This window comes from Macadamia integrifolia, chromosome 3 (genome assembly GCF_013358625.1).
Source record: "Macadamia integrifolia cultivar HAES 741 chromosome 3, SCU_Mint_v3, whole genome shotgun sequence".
Taxonomy (NCBI): Eukaryota; Viridiplantae; Streptophyta; class Magnoliopsida; order Proteales; family Proteaceae; genus Macadamia; species Macadamia integrifolia.
Window position 1 is genome coordinate 30834482 of NC_056559.1, and position 16129 is coordinate 30850610.

General features: G+C 36.0%; 1 protein-coding gene across 1 annotated transcript; it reads right to left on the minus strand.

Annotated features, from left to right (window-relative positions):
• Positions 1 to 3862: 3862 nt before the first annotated feature.
• On the minus strand, positions 3863 to 4523 carry LOC122072982. Its single transcript, XM_042637444.1, has one exon. The coding sequence runs from the start codon at positions 4456 to 4458 to the stop codon at positions 4015 to 4017; it is 444 nt and encodes a 147-aa protein (XP_042493378.1). The 5' UTR covers positions 4459 to 4523; the 3' UTR covers positions 3863 to 4014.
• Between the last annotated feature and the right edge of the window lie 11606 nt (positions 4524 to 16129).

Below are 16129 nucleotides of genomic sequence, written 5' to 3' on the forward strand. Positions count from 1 at the left end.
TAATTATGGATATGATTAGCCTGAGTCTAGTGTTTCAAATCTAAAAAAAGTTATAAGATTGAATATAGTATGGTTGCATGTGAAACAAAGGGAAGGGAAGTGAAGTAAACAAACTTTTATAGTGTTTTTTTCTTCTGTTTTTTGGAACTTTTATTGTGGTTACCTCATATGACTAACTCACTCCAAAACAATCTCCATGCTTGGCATATGCAAACAGAGCAATATGCAGAAACCCACCCATTCGTTCTTGCAAACTATGATGCCCAGTGGGCAGACAGCTCATGTTCTTGTTCATTGGGACTTTAATTGAAACCTCTCCAAAAAAAAAAAAACCCGATCGGGCTCTTATTCCCAGATACAGAGGTGGTGAGATGATGGCCCTATCCCTGTTGGATGCTTGTATGCATACTCTCATTGGCCCCTGTGCCAGTTAGCCTACGGGCCTAACGATCACGTAGCGTTTTTACTCACTAAAATAACAGGACAGATCTACAGTCTACACTGGCTGAGTGGGGCAGCCAGCCAATAGGTAAGACGGCTCATCAACAGTGTTGGGAGAGAGGGGTGTCAGGGACTCAGGTGTGTGTGTGTGTCCGCATTGTTTTAACCTACACCGCCAACTAAGGGAATCAGTTTTTTCGAGCCAGGACCGGAGGGAACCGTCCCGATCAAATAATTAACTCCAGAACAAAAACTCAAAATCAGAACCAACCCAACATATAACTCGATGAGACAGTTCCGATTTTAATGGATGGTTTTGGTCCATTAAATGGTTCCGGTCCCTAATTAATACCACTAGCACAATTTCTTTAGGTTTCAGGCTTTCAGCAGTTCTTCTTAAAAAAAGAAAAGAAAAAATGGTTTCAGCAGTTGCTGCCGCTATTTTCAACCATGGTATAGAGTCTATAGACTTTACATGCTTAATACCTCTCTCTCTCTCTCTCTCTCTCTCACACACACACACACATGAAATAAACTTCTCTAATCCCTATTGACGAAACCGTTCCACCATCCCACATTGGTGTGCTATCCCGCTGGCTCAAAGAACCCTTCTCCCCCACCCTCTACTCACCTATGAGCAAGAGATCACTACCTAGTTGTGTGACCTCAGCATTTTATTAATTTGATGAGGGGTGAAGAGGTAATTTTAGGTGTTCCTATGTCTAGGTGCAGACTCATGCAACCAAGTAGCTAGTGTTCTTTTTCCCCTGACACACACATACATGGGATGAAAAATACTGCCCGATAGCATCTCTTATGCCATCTCACATGGGATAATATAATGACCACCCTGCTCCTCCCCTTGGATAGCTCTGTGCACACTCCAATTGACCCTCAGGCTGGTGCTGGCCGTGCAACAAAAGGATGGATTGCTTTCACCACTTTTTTACTAAAAATTCAAAATTGATGTCTCATTGGTTCTCAATTTTTCTTATTTCGCTAAAAAGACACACACTCTCTCTCTCTCTCTCTCTCTCTCTCTCTGTACCACAATTACACACTCTCTAGTCTCCACCAATCCTAATTATCTCCGTTTTTTGTCCTTAAATTTCTCCTTACCCTTGTGCGAAATAATCCCATATTGAATAACTTTAGGACCTTGGATGCTTCAAAAAACCAGCTGGATCTCTCTAATAGCTTAAGCTTTTGTGTTAGAGATTTCAACATTGTATAATCAAGTTCACTATGTTAGTAATACAATTATGTACAATTTCATAAAATTTGACTGCTACCTATACGTTAAACTGCTTTAATGTAGCAATGTGTCAAACTCCAATATTGAGGCTGAATCCCAATTAAACCAGAAAACCTCCTTAAGTCTTATCCATGTTTTACCCTTTTACTTAGGTTAATAAAAATTTAAAAGAATAAACGCCCAAACCCCTAATCTCACATTCGTTGTCTACTTCTTCCTTTGACATGCTCGTTTAGCATTGTCGCTACAACATCATAATAATAATAAACAAGAAACTTACATCAAAGTCACACATGAGAGAGGAGTGTTGTCGTAGACCACTCTCACGCATTTTTCCAATAAATAAATATAACAAAAAAAATAAAAAATTGTTCACACTTGTTTACATTTACATGTGCATTATTTGGACTTCTTTTTTTAATATAAATATTTATAATATTTAATTAGAAAAATAAAAGCTATTTCCATATAGGGAAAAAGAACACTCCTTGGTCATGTAGCCCTTTCACTAGCGTGGGGGTCAATGAGAGGACACACATGAGTATCAACAAGGGGTGGATTTTTTGTATTTCACAAGGGTGGGGGCGTCATTTCACCCCTTCCATCTATGTTTGGATATATGGGTCACAAGACTAGGAAACGTCGTTCTTTTCCCCTTCTATATATTTATAGAAACAATATAAAAAATTTTGCACATCTAAAATACATTTATATCTCAATTTCTTTAAAATAGAATATATACATATATATATATATATATATATATTTATATTAGGTAGAATAGAATTGATCCACTTGCATCAATAAGATATAAGGTTTATAAGACTTTTTTTTTTATTGGTTTGTGGTAACAATGCAACAAATCATTCATTATTTTCTTCCCTCTCCCAAAAGAAAATCACAAGGTAAATTTTGGGAAATCAAGATTTGGAGTACTACCACAGAAAATATTCAATACAATATAACAGTGGTTCAATCCACATGATTGTTTTACATCCAATAATGGCAACCATGTTAGCCACATCAGCAGTTCCAAGTTGCAGAATTGATCTTATTTGCTACAATATAGTGGGGCCCAGCAGGTTTTAGTCACCAGTGACTTAGTCCCACAAAACACAATTTCATGGAGGTTTCTCTCTTTTCATGTTCGAGTCTATGTTCATACTGTAAAATTTTGTCCAATTCGATGTCGGCTGTCCTAATACCAAGACCACTATTTCAAAAATCGGAATTGAATCGGTCATGGATCGAAATCAGCCATGATCATGGTTTTAAGAATCGAAGAATCAGATAGGGAATCGTTCGATCCAGATTGGAATCGATGGCAGTTTTTCTCAATTCCTGATATATGATTTGATACGACTGATTCTTAGATAAAAACACTAGAATTGTTGGAATATTCTTCGAATCTATCATTTTAGGTCTTTTTTAGATAGATTAAGCCAATTTCAATTTAAATCAAATTAGAATCTACATTGACCACTTTCATCCTCTATTCCACATTTTAAAATCTTGGCTATGATTGATCTTGATTCTTTAGGGTTTTTGAATATGTGGGACGAATTCTAGGGTTTGTGAAACCGATTTCAATTCAGATCAATTCTGAACCGATTCCAAATTTTGAAACAGTGGCAGAGACCGAGTCAATAAGGTCAAATTCTACAAACCCATGTTGCTTGCCCCACAAAGGAATGCAATACTGTACCCGTCTCATCAAATTGTTGACTTTGACTTTTGACCACCCGGGTGCTTCTATCCCATTTTGCCTTCCAACACTTAATTTCATAGAAAACGGATTCGTTACTCGTACAATCACCAGGTCGAGTTAACGTCCAATACCTGTCCTTTTTGTTATCAGATATACCCCTCTTTATTCTTGTAATGGCAGAAAATGAGAAAAGTGTTGATCACTGAACCAGGTGATTGTACGAGAGCAGCAGATCCTATAGAGAGAGAGGCAGTAAAGACTTTCACAATGAAACTAGTACTGCGGATCAGGTTCGTGTACCAGACTGTACGAGAATGGTCCTCATCCGTGGATATAGAATCAATTTTCTCTCTTTTTATAAAATAGATTCTATATCCATGAATCAGGACTGTACGAAAATATCGTGAACATGATCCGTTCGCCTAAAATAGTTTCTATGAGATATTAAAACCTGAGAACAAAGAGATTTTTACATGATTTGTTTTTCTGTTCTTCTGTTTTCTTATGATGAACACTGAACAATACAAAACAAACTCACAAATTAGTTATACAATTTTGTATAAAATATATATATATATATATATAAAATCTTGGTAAGATAAGAGAAAATTTATCTCATAGTCTTGGAGTGCAACAACATCTTCTTGGTCTTCTTCCCTGTGGAACTTAGCAGTTTAGACCAAAACCCTACTTTCTTATTCTTCCCATCATCCGTAGCCTCCACTGCATTTCTGCTTCTCTTTCTCATTCTAGGGACAAATGAAACCAGAGATCGACTCTTCAAGAACAGACCATAACCTACTCCTCCTCTTCCATCAAAAGAAGAGAAACGATCATGAAATGGAGAAGAATAAGATGAAGTTGCACCAGAAGAATAAGGAGAAGAAGATAAAGATGAAGAACAGGAAGAACCCTCCATTCCTGTACCACTACTGTTACTTGCAGAAGAGAGCTTGGTGAGCTTCTCTCTCAGACAATAAGAGCAAACACCTGGGGTTTGTCTGTGCTTGGGATGCTTCCTGCAACTCATCTTATCCGATTCAGCCCAACCCATTTCAGAAAAATTCAAGATTCACAAACCCTTTTAGTTTCTCTTTAAGGATCTATGGATCTATTTATATAAGGATGGAAGAGATTAGAGAGAGAGAGAGAGACAAAGATAGATACGAAGGAGGGAGGGTGGCGGTGTGAGCTCTGCTTCCGAGATGGTTCGTTTTCCTTCTCTTGTGGGTTTAAAGGGTATCAGACTTTTCGTATCCGATTTGGATTTGAAAAAGTCACCGAAAGACGCAGCAGATTGACGGTTGAGATTCACTGGATGATGCAGTGGGGGCCACCTGGGGGGACTTCTTCTTTGTTTCGCGTAACCCGTAAGAAGGTGGTAAGAGGGAAGTTGAGTGAGAAGCTTCGGATTTCGTAGGGTGTGGGGTGAAGCTCGCACGTGATTGGAATTTTGTTCACCTCCACCAACGTGACGTCATAAGAAAAAGGGCAAACGGCAAAACGCTACACCGGCATGGTTTTTGGGTTCGGTACCGGTACTACTGATACGATACATAAAACATCCGTCCGGGTCTCTCGATCTCGGTCGTCCATTAGGGGGAGCATCAACACGTGTGTATTTATAAAATAATTACATTTAATACAATTAACTACTACAAACTACTAATGTGCCCCTCTAATCTTCCATGCGTAGTAGTATTATATATTCATTTATTTTATAGGACGCATACCCATGCGGCACCTAGCTCCATTGATCCAACCTACCAACCATAACAACTAGGTTACTAACCACTTTCTCATCCTCGTGCAAATATTTAAATTCTTAATTTTTATTGAATTGATCAAAGCTCCTCTCATGGAATAATTTGTAAGAGATAAGGTAAAAAAAATTTTTTTTCAAAGAAAAAGTGTGATTTTGATAAAGATTTAAATTAGAGGTGTCAAATGATCGATTTGATCTGATTTCGGTTGATTTTGTTGAATTATTATAGATACTGCATGTTGAGTCAGACAAATCAAAACTGGCGATAAGGTATTTAGTCTATAAAAATTTAAATTGAGGTTGTTTTTGGTTTACTATTAGGTTCTTTTTAATAGTTTCTTTTCAGTCGCTCGTCAATCTATTATTGGTCCATCTTGATTTTTTATAAATAAGAGAAAAAAATCATACAATAATATTGTTTTCATCAATTTTTTATTAGGCTTTAAAAAAATTAAAAAAAAAAAGAATCAACAAGGAGTTCTATCGGTTCAATTTTGCTGATCTGATTTTAGACACCCCTAGGTGAGGTAGTTAGATCAGTTTTATAATGTATTTTAAATTTGTTGTTTGCTATCATGGTTAAGGGAGACCTCTTAAGTGTGAAAATATTGGTCCTTGATATCAATAGACTTTATATTGGTAATATTTAAGAACTTAATTCCTATCAATCTAAATGCATGATCTTATCAACATACTTTGGTGGCAAAAAATAATAATAGATGATGACTTAGGCTATTGGTCGGTCATGTTTTGAAAAACTAGACCAGACAGGAAGCTATGTTTAGTAGCCAAGAAGAGAAAATAAAAAAAGATAAAAAATATAATAATATAAAAATTAGGATGAAGTCTTTCTCCTCTTTGATTTGATTTGATTTTATTTTTTTAATTTTTAATTTTTGTTTTCCTTTTTCTTGGCCTCCAAACATGAAACTGTGTTCATCTGAAGTTGGACATGTTTGTGATTCCATCGTCACAAAACCACCTAGGACTGAAAATTGAATCAAAATCATTGCTTATAATTTGATTGTTTCCTTTGTTATACATAGTGTATATGTGCCCACCAAAACCTAATTAAGCTTTCTATCAAAAAGAAAAAAAAAAAAGCATAATAATTTGTATCATTGTTTTATTTGCGATTTGTTGTCGTAAAGTTAATTACGCATTAAAATATCCATTTATGGACAAATTGGACATGTAGTTCATAGAGTTGTCACATTATATATTCCTCAAAATGTGATTGAAAAATATACGTGAGCATTCATATTTTATGCTTGTTAGGCATATCATTATGAGAGTCTTATATGAATCACCATCAATTGTTTATGTAATAAGATTCTTTGATAGTTTATTTTATTCTTATACCTGAGAGGGCCCTACTGCCGCAAGTATATTTTGTATATCTTGGCGCGCCAATGGTTAATGCCTAGACGGGTTATATATCAGTAAGTTAATTTTATGATGTGTATCTATGAGTGGAGGAGATACTTAACAATGAATCCACTTCTCGACAAGAGAGAAAATCCTGAGATAATTTATAGATAAGTATTGGATGAAATCCGAGCTTAGTGGTGGTTTGTAAATAGTTTACAAATTTATTTAAATATTTATATTTTGGGTTATTTTCATTTATTGTTGTACTTGTTATTTATTAGTGTTATTTCCAAGCTAAATAATATTAATTACTATAGACGAGTCCACTCTATGTGTCACACCACTTAGGTGACACTAATAGCATGGGAGACTACTAGATGGCATTCTGTAAATATATAGCTAGTGAGGAGAGATAGAGTATACCTCATTATTATTAGACATCTTTCCTTCTCCAGTTCTTCTTTCTCTTTTCTCCTCAAGTTTGTGAGCCAAAGTTTGTTAAACCCTAATTTTGAATGAACATCTCAATTCCGTTAATATCCGTCATTCGTGTAGAGTACGCAGTTCAAGTGTTGTAATCCTTCGGAGAACTTACCATTGTGAGTTTCGAGATAATCTTAAACACCATTATTTATATTCATTCAAACATGTATTACACGGGGATGCAAAATTTTTGTCATGCATTCCCCACTGCCAACATCCTTACTTTTTTATTTATTTATATTTTCCTCATTTCTCTTAGATTCTAATATTTTTTGGTTTCCTTCGTTTTGCATCAAAGTTATCGTGAAACATGTTATAAAAAAGCACAGATCGTCTGTGATAATTTATGCATTTGGTTCATATTAGCTTGCCTGGTACGTGGTGTGGACTTTAGAGTTTTAATTAGTCGAACGGAAGCTTAGTTGCCAAAAGCTTTTTTATATATAGTGTTCCAATCCTCGAGCAACACGTTCGGGTACGTGCATGTTACTTAAGCCAATATCTTTTCTCCACGTTTTAGTTTCTAATCTTTGGCATTGTTCCACGAGGGATTTACAGATTAATTTGTTTGATTATTTAAAAAAAAAAAAAAAAAAAAGAAGGTCGGACTTTAATTTACAGGTATTGTTCTAGAAGCAAAATTTTTTAGCAGAAAGTTGATCAAACCCCTAAATTAACTTCCACTCCACGGCAATCCCACTTTGAGGACTTAAATTTGACGGAGACCTAGGTTTGACTGTGAAACGAGCTACTTGGGGAGAAAGTTTTCCTCCATTATATTAAAAGGCTGATCACATCATTTGAGGGTTCATAAATTCTTATAGTGTTTTAGTATATTCTTAAAATTATTCTCTTGATATCCTGTCATATGCATATGAAACCCTACGATAAAGAGATTTTCTCACTGTATCTGAAGGTAACTGATCTATACTATTTTGTTCAATGCTCAAAAACATTACTTTTGAAAAGGGGAAGGATTTTACATCAAACCAATGAGTGCACGAGAGGGGTGACTCATGATTTTTATATAGAAGAACTCGAATGGTCATGAAGGAAAGAGAATGTCACAAAGAGGATAGATTATGAGAGGATGCATGCTATTAGCTAGGGATGTAAGTTTGGCCTTGATGGTCGCCCTGAGCCCAAACCCTATCTAGTAGGATCAACCAAGTCCAGCTCGACCCAACCCAACCCAACCATGACTAGGGTTAGGTTGGGCTGGGCTGGGCTTGGGTTGAGACCTAGGCCTAGTCTGGCTCGCTCGATTTTAACCCAGATCTATTATTGTGTTTAGTAATAATGTTTCCCTTCTATTAGGACCGCCACATCATGTGTTACACAAGTTGTCTATAAGACTTCAACTCACATCATGTGTTATACAAGCCACATACTCTTACCTATTGAGCTAAGACGATCAAATAACCAAACTATTTCCCCCCTTTTTTTACATAGGCCGTCTTTGTGTCTCCTGTCATGTATTGATATGAATTTTAGATACAATAGCAATCATGAATAATTGGAACAAAATTTATCCTGTCTAGTTTCTGGGAGATATAGTGATGCTAGACGATTAAAAGGTCTATCTTATAACTAAATTGATAACCTTACTTGCTGTAAATTTATGGATTAAGGGTGGAAAAGGGCTGGTCATAGTCTTAATATCTCCCAACGCCCCTTTGGTAAGTATAGGTTTTGACACTTGTGATTTTTTGTAAGAAAAAAGAAATAAAGAACAGGCAGGGTCAACCCAGCCTAACCCTGAGCCTTGTAAGGTTGGGTTAGGCCTGGATTGAGTTTTGCGGACCTAGAATTGTATTAGGGTTTTAAGAAATCCGGCTCAACCCAACCCTATTTCATTCCTACTACTGGAAGTTTTTACATTATTTTCCCTTTCTGAAATACATGAAACTGAATTACATGTTTCATAAGAAATCCTAGCTGTAGCCTAACACTTCACGAATTCTATGAATCCTAGACCCTTCACTATTACACATGGTTACTTGGGGAAATATTAACCAGTAGTTGAACTTTGCAGAGTCTACCACTTACCATGTGACAAAAAAGAAATGCAAGATGGACGTGGTGGCCATGCATGTTATAGAATGTAGAATATGCTGTACCCAACTTATTGGTAAAATTTTAATAGAAAACTTATATATAATGTGGATCAGATTTTATACTTCATGATCAACACTCATAATTAAAAGGTCATGAGTTCTACTTTCAGGCATATTTATTAAAAAAAAATTATAATTCATAGTTACGAAAAATTGCAAGAATGTGATAAACCTCAATTTTGTTTAATGGAAGTCAGTAGCACCACTTGGCAGTTTTTTTTTTTTTTTTTTTTTGGTAAGGCACTTGGCAGTTTTTCACAACTTTGGAAACACATCTAATCCATATAGCATGGTCTTTTTCCATATGTCAAGTTTCAATTGTTTGTCAAGTGGAAAATTGTGAACTTGTAGAATTCACAATCCCTTGTGAATGCTATCAGCCTTCGTCTGTTTTGTTCCTAACAAGTTGCTTAAGTCATCTTAAGCAGAGACATGAAGGAATAGTCCATACATGGTTTTAAGAATCGATATTGAATTGGTCATCATATCAGTTGATCTGATACTACCGGATCATATCATTATTGCTATCAATATTGACGACAACTAATACAGTACCAATATCGTGAACTAAAGTGTATACAGTGCAATCTAACCAACAAATGGTCAATAGCACTTAACCCACATTCTTACTAAATTACTATCCTTTAAAATGTGATTCTAGAATGGTGGGTGAACCCTACTCCATGTGTGGAGGAAAATTTTTCTCAACAAATAAAAAAAATTTAAAGATTCACATAAAAGTTGAGGAGTGGTTCATAGAATCTGAAGCCCTTATTTTCTATTTTTTAGTATTATATTTTTGTTTGATAATAGAACAAACCAAACCAAACCCCTCCATCCTGTTCTTTAGTGCTTACATTTCTATTCTGTATTGCATAGACTTTATAAGGATGGGTGACTAATGTGTCCACTCTGAAGACTTGATTCAATTGATTCAACCTAATTGGTGAATAAAACTACAAGTCTGGATTCATTGCAGGCCAATCTTGTGACAGTGGTCTTAAAAGTTCACCTAACCCAAGCAATTAAAAGACTCAAAAATCCTGTTACCAGCCAACTTATGTAGGTACTTCCTCACTGGTAGCTCCACTGAGAGGAGCTTGTACCAAATAAAAGCAACAGAAGAGAGTGAGAAGGTCAAATCTAATCTCATATTCCCACAGTAGTTGATTGGTCTTTGTCTCTTGGATGGTGAGCGTGTGCGCACGCCAAAGTCGGCTTTTCCCAGCGCGCACGCGGAAAGAGGCAAGAGATGCGTTCCCTTTCCGGTTTCCACCGCTGAGGGAACCCTACTGCCCTACTGTACTCTGTATCGTGAATCCGATCCTTTGCGGTGAGTGACAATGAGGATTCCATGATTGAAAGGCTCCGACATGTATCTCAATTGTTAGATACGTATTGCCACTCACTGCTTCACTGGAAAGGATCTGGGCTCCCAGTTTCAGTTCTGGTTCCTCTCCTGACTGCTGAATGCCAATCGCCCAAGTCAACCCATAGTTACCTACATGATCGACATATGAAACAGTGATCCAACATCTATGCTCCTCTTGATCAGAATAGAGGCGCCTCACCAAGAGCCATTGAATCACCGCTTGGACACATGTTGATTGTCCAAGTAACTATGGGCAATACTTGGGTGATCAACGCTCAGGAGAGGATCCCCTTAATGCATTCATCAAGGACGTAACTTTTTACCGAAAAAATAAAATCAGACACGCAACTTGCATCTCCGGGGCCCCTACCCCACGCACGCACACCCAAAAAAAAAAAAAAGCAAGTTGGTGCTACGAAGTCCAAGAGGAGACAGAAAAATAAGAATTGAAATTAAATCATCAGCACTTACATAAGCATAGAAAATAGAACTCACTTACCAAAAAACAAAAAGAAAAAATAGAACTCAGACAGTCAGGTACAAGTATCTAAGAATCACAGTAAAAAAAAAAAAAGTCATTTAAGTATAGTGACGTGATAGGAAAGCATTTTGTGAGCGAGCTTATACAAAGGATGATTTTTAAAATCTTAGTTTTTAATTCAATATGTTATGGCTCCTATCTCAATGTCTTTTATGGCTCTGTTTTTGTAAATAAAATAAGTAGTCAATTATTGACATAGGCTCAACGCACCCGCTATGATACCATGTTAAAGCTTTTATCTTAAAACCAATTGGCTTGAAGTGGGATGACCTCTTGTAATTCTTATACCTGATAGTCGAGTCATCAATAGTTAATGTGAGATTATCTCAATATAATAATGTCACCAAAAGTAACTACTTAGATTGGTAGAGTACTTTGATTTCTATAAAAATCCCAAATTCAGTACCTGTTCTCATAAAGATCTTGAATGAATTGCTTCTCTGTGGCAGAAACAAACATTATTGAGAGAGAGAGAGTCGCAATGACTCTTCTTCCATCAATAACTTTTTTTTCCCCGTAAAGTCCATCAATAGCTTACACCAACACAACACATGAAATTATCCCTCCAATTTTTAGATATGTGTTCTACTTTATGTATTTTTACTACAGTGCATGTTAATGTCGCCTTCACGTAAACACATGTTTTCTATTTATTTTTTATTTTTTTATTTCAATGGTCCTAATTAGAAGAATCTCATCTAACAAATAGTAGAGTGATGGGTGAAGAGATCCCATCTTTACTATGGGAAGGTAGAGAACAACTTGGTCCTACATTATAATAGGTGGTTTTAAGGACCGATTGACAAGCTTGTTCAAACCCCATAGATTAAATTCTATTGGAGGAATCATGTTTTAGGAGCAATCAAAGGCCTCCGTTTCATTTGTAAACTCTTAAACTAATTTCTCTTAACTTATCTTATATAGGAGATTTGTTGATTTTTTTTACCACTAATTAATCTATCTCAACATCCTAATTTCGTCTACACTGTTGTTATATGTTATTTCTTCACTGTCTAGCATTGAGTCCATACATCAGTGCTAGTCCTATAACTCTCCTATAAAATTTTATTCGAGTTCTAAACGAAATCAATCATACAATACTCTCGAGATACCTCTCCACTTGATTCAGCCACCATAGAGAGCATGACTTTGTTAGAAAAGACAATAATATTCACCGTGGTAAGTGACCTTGCACAGTCCACAATTTGCCATGCACAAAAAATGGTAGACACGAGGTGATCCATATTTTAGAGGACCATACGTATCTCACTAGTAAATTTTTAGCATAAGGCAAGTATATAATCTAGGTCAAATTATGGTATAATTAAAGGTAAGCAAAATGTAAAAATTGCCATAAACCTTTATCATTAGGGTTAGTAGTTTGTTTGAAGTTTTCTACAACATTGGGATTGATGAAAAGCACTTTATTACATGGACAAATTAACCCAAATATGAATCAATTGCTTGCTAAGTGCAAGTTGTACACTTGCAAAGTTCAACTCCATAGTCTAAGAATGTAAGGAAATGAGTAAAGGACCTTCTCCTCATTTGCAGAAAAATACTGCAAATATACCATTGTTTTAGGTGTAAACACACGAAAGGTAGGAATAGCCCAACTAGAAGGAGATTATAATAAGCAACAGAATTGATGAAGTCGTCTCTATAATATATATGGAATTTCCCTTCCAACCTGGATACTTATGCGCGGGCAGGACATTGAGAAGCTATTTCCCATCACAACATAGTCTTTTGTTATACGAGGGTCAGAAGATAGAACTGCCTTGTGTATGTAAGGATGCTCAAAACAACTGCTCAACTGATGAGAATATTGTGGAAAGAGAAGGAAGCTGAGTTCCACATTTAGAGACGGGATTGAATAGTTGAATCTCTCCATTGTATCCATCGTCCACCATAATTAGCCATTCTTCAGAAGATCCACAACACTCTTTATCGTTGATCTCTGGTATACGAAACTTATGAAGCTTGATATTTGAAATACTAAAGAATGCTTGGAATTTAGTATCGAAGTTGGCAGGAAGCAAATTAAGTGGAAGTTGACGAGGACAATGATTATTGACTACAAATGATCTCCATGAGGAACATACAGAAGCAAAGTGATAATGATCAGACAAATGGGTCAATCAATTAAAGATGGACACCATGAGATCACATCCAAGTTCAGACCAGCCCCCACGGTAAAAGCCATAATTTTTCCATTTTGGGGAGGGTACAAGGTAGAAGCCATGCATTAACTCTCTTCAGGATCAAACTGCACAAGAAAAGAAAGCAATCCATATATGATTTTTAACTTGTGAGGTAGCTGTAGTTTTAAACGAGGAGAAGTTAATTGTATAATGCTTAAATAACTAAAAAAAAATAATAATAAGTAACAGAAAAACTTAGAATGACATAATAACGATGGAGAATAGAGTTACAATCACTCATTTGATCTTCACTCTTTGTAACTCTAAGATTAGAAAGAATATATGGTTACAATATTTTATGTAAGCATATATAGTTACTATAAAATTTTACCTAAATACCTAGGAAAGTTAAAAAAGCCTGGCTGGCCTAAACCCACCCTGAGCTGAGTCAGGCCTTGGGCTAAGTGTTTCTAGCTAGGCTGGGCTTGGGTTGAGCTTTGGGCAGCCTGACACAATCCAACCATATGTATAATATATATATATATATACTAGTAAAAACACACGTGCATTTGCATGTGTGGCTTTTGTGTGTTGTGGGTGTGTGTGTGTGTGTGTGAGAGAGAGAGAGAGAGAGAGAGAGAGAGAGAGAGATTCATATGCTTTGAGCTATACTACATGTAGTCATCTAACTAAATATATGCCCCCATTGATTTGTAAGTAAACTCATATTGGTACATAACATGTTGGGACGGCATGGAATTTGAAAAGGAAAATTCTTTTATGTTAATCTTTAAAATAGTGTAACAATGTAAATGATATAAGAAAATTCAACAAGGGTGATACTTAGGGCCCGTTTGATAACGTTTCTGTCGTTTCTGTTTCAAGAAACGGCAGAAACATAAATTTCCATTTCTAGAAACAGAAATGGAATTGAAGGTGTTTGATAAGTCATGTTTTTAGAAGTCGATAGTAACCAATGAAAGAATGGCCACAAGTCGTTTCCAGAAATGACGAAACAAGTTGAACTTGTTTCGCTTGGGTCGTTTCTTGAACCATAAATAAGTAAAAATTTCTATTTCTATTTCTGAAAATAAGTGAAACAAAACAGTTTTATCAAACGCTTTTTACTCCATTTCTGCTGTTTCTGGAAACAGAAACTGCAGAAACGCGTTTCTTAAAACGTTATCAAACGGGCCCTTAGCTTAGAAGCATTAACTATGACTTTGGGGAAGGGTTTCAGATATGTTTGATAGTTTCAACTAAAGAACTTATATGTTTAAGGAAGTGTAATTGAATCCAAAGTCAAATCATATTGTTGAACAAAAGTAAAGAGCATGCTTGATCAAATAAGGTGTACAACCCAACTAAGGTATTCTTGTAAAAAAAAAGGTCAAAAAACACATTTCGCATACTAAAGAACATCATAGAATCAACTTGATTTAGATATCAAGCTTTGTCCATTGTTGAACACATCATGAACGATACTATTTCATGTGGATAATTGCTTAATTTACTATGCTATATATGAACAATAAGTTAGAAAGGATCTTGATGGATTCGAGCCACCATCCCCTAGGAACATGCTTGAGACATGATCGTGTTCCAACTGCTCTACCAATTTGAGCTGAGGACCTGTAAAGTAAAGTTTGTAATATACAAGTAATCATGAAGTGTTGCTACAAATCTAGCTTCAAAGAAATTGTTTTCAAAATAGTATTCTAAGACATTATGGATGTGGCCTTCTCTTTATGGGTAACCAAGGTGCCCTCATTCATGCCCATCAAATATATCCAAACAATGAGAGAGAGCTCACTTGGGTATGCCTTTAATGTGATTGCTTAGTACATCAAAAGAAAGGGAGAAAAAAACTGAAAATTTAATTAAGATTGGTTATTGATGATTTATGTATGGTTGGTATGTTGGGGGAGAGATTGCTAATTACCTGCAAAATGATAGCCAACCCAGTAGAAGCAACATGATGTGTTCATAAGACTTCTTTAAGAGGTTGTAGATGGACACTGGCTTCTATTCCATCTTGGCTTTTTTTTTCTTCTTTTCTCCATGCCAAATCTATGGAGGGACCTTCGATTAGGGTCAGTAGCATTGCTCCCCCAATTGTCACCAAATTTCCAACCACCTTAGCTATACTTCTTGTTCTCCTTATATTCACCTTAAGATTGGTTATTGATGATTTATGTATGGTTGGTATGTTGGGGGAGAGATTGCTAATTACCTGCAAAATGATAGCCAATCCAATAGAAGCAACATGATGTGTTCATAAGACTTCTTTAAGAGGTTGTAGATGGACACTGGCTTCTATTCCATCTTGGCTTTTTTTTTCTTCTTTTCTCCATGCCAAATCTATGGAGGGACCTTCGATTAGGGTCAGTAGCATTGCTCCCCCAATTGTCACCAAATTTCCAACCACCTTAGCTATACTTCTTGTTCTCCTTATATTCACCTTTGCTCTAACTTTACACTACTATCCCATTATGTTGTAACCCAATCCCACACCACCACCACCACCAAGCCCTAGACTCTAAATATGATGTTTAAATCATGAAACCTATTAAACTTATAGAGTAAACCATGAAAGCTATGAAACTTAACGCTTAATGCCGTACTCTGTTATGGTTGCGCTCGATGCCAAAGGACCAAATGTGCTTTCATGTCTTAGTTAAGCATGTCCATAATGTGGGTAAAACTTTATGTTTACTTTGTTGATCCATTTTTCCTTAAACTAAGGAGGAATTCCTTGACCTACGGTCATCATTGTGCTTGGATGGGTGACAAGGAACAATGAACTACTTTTCAAACCTTCAAACATATAGAAAAGAGAAGAAATAATGATCTTAGATTTGTGGGTAAGTCATTCACCATAGGTGAAAGAAAACTCTCTACTTAAACTTCAAACTTATATGTTTCTCCATGT

Excerpts from the sequence above, each read along its gene's own strand:
- LOC122072982 (XM_042637444.1), bottom strand. The coding sequence starts at position 4,458 with ATGGGTTGGGCTGAATCGGATAAGATGAGTTGCAGGAAGCATCCCAAG.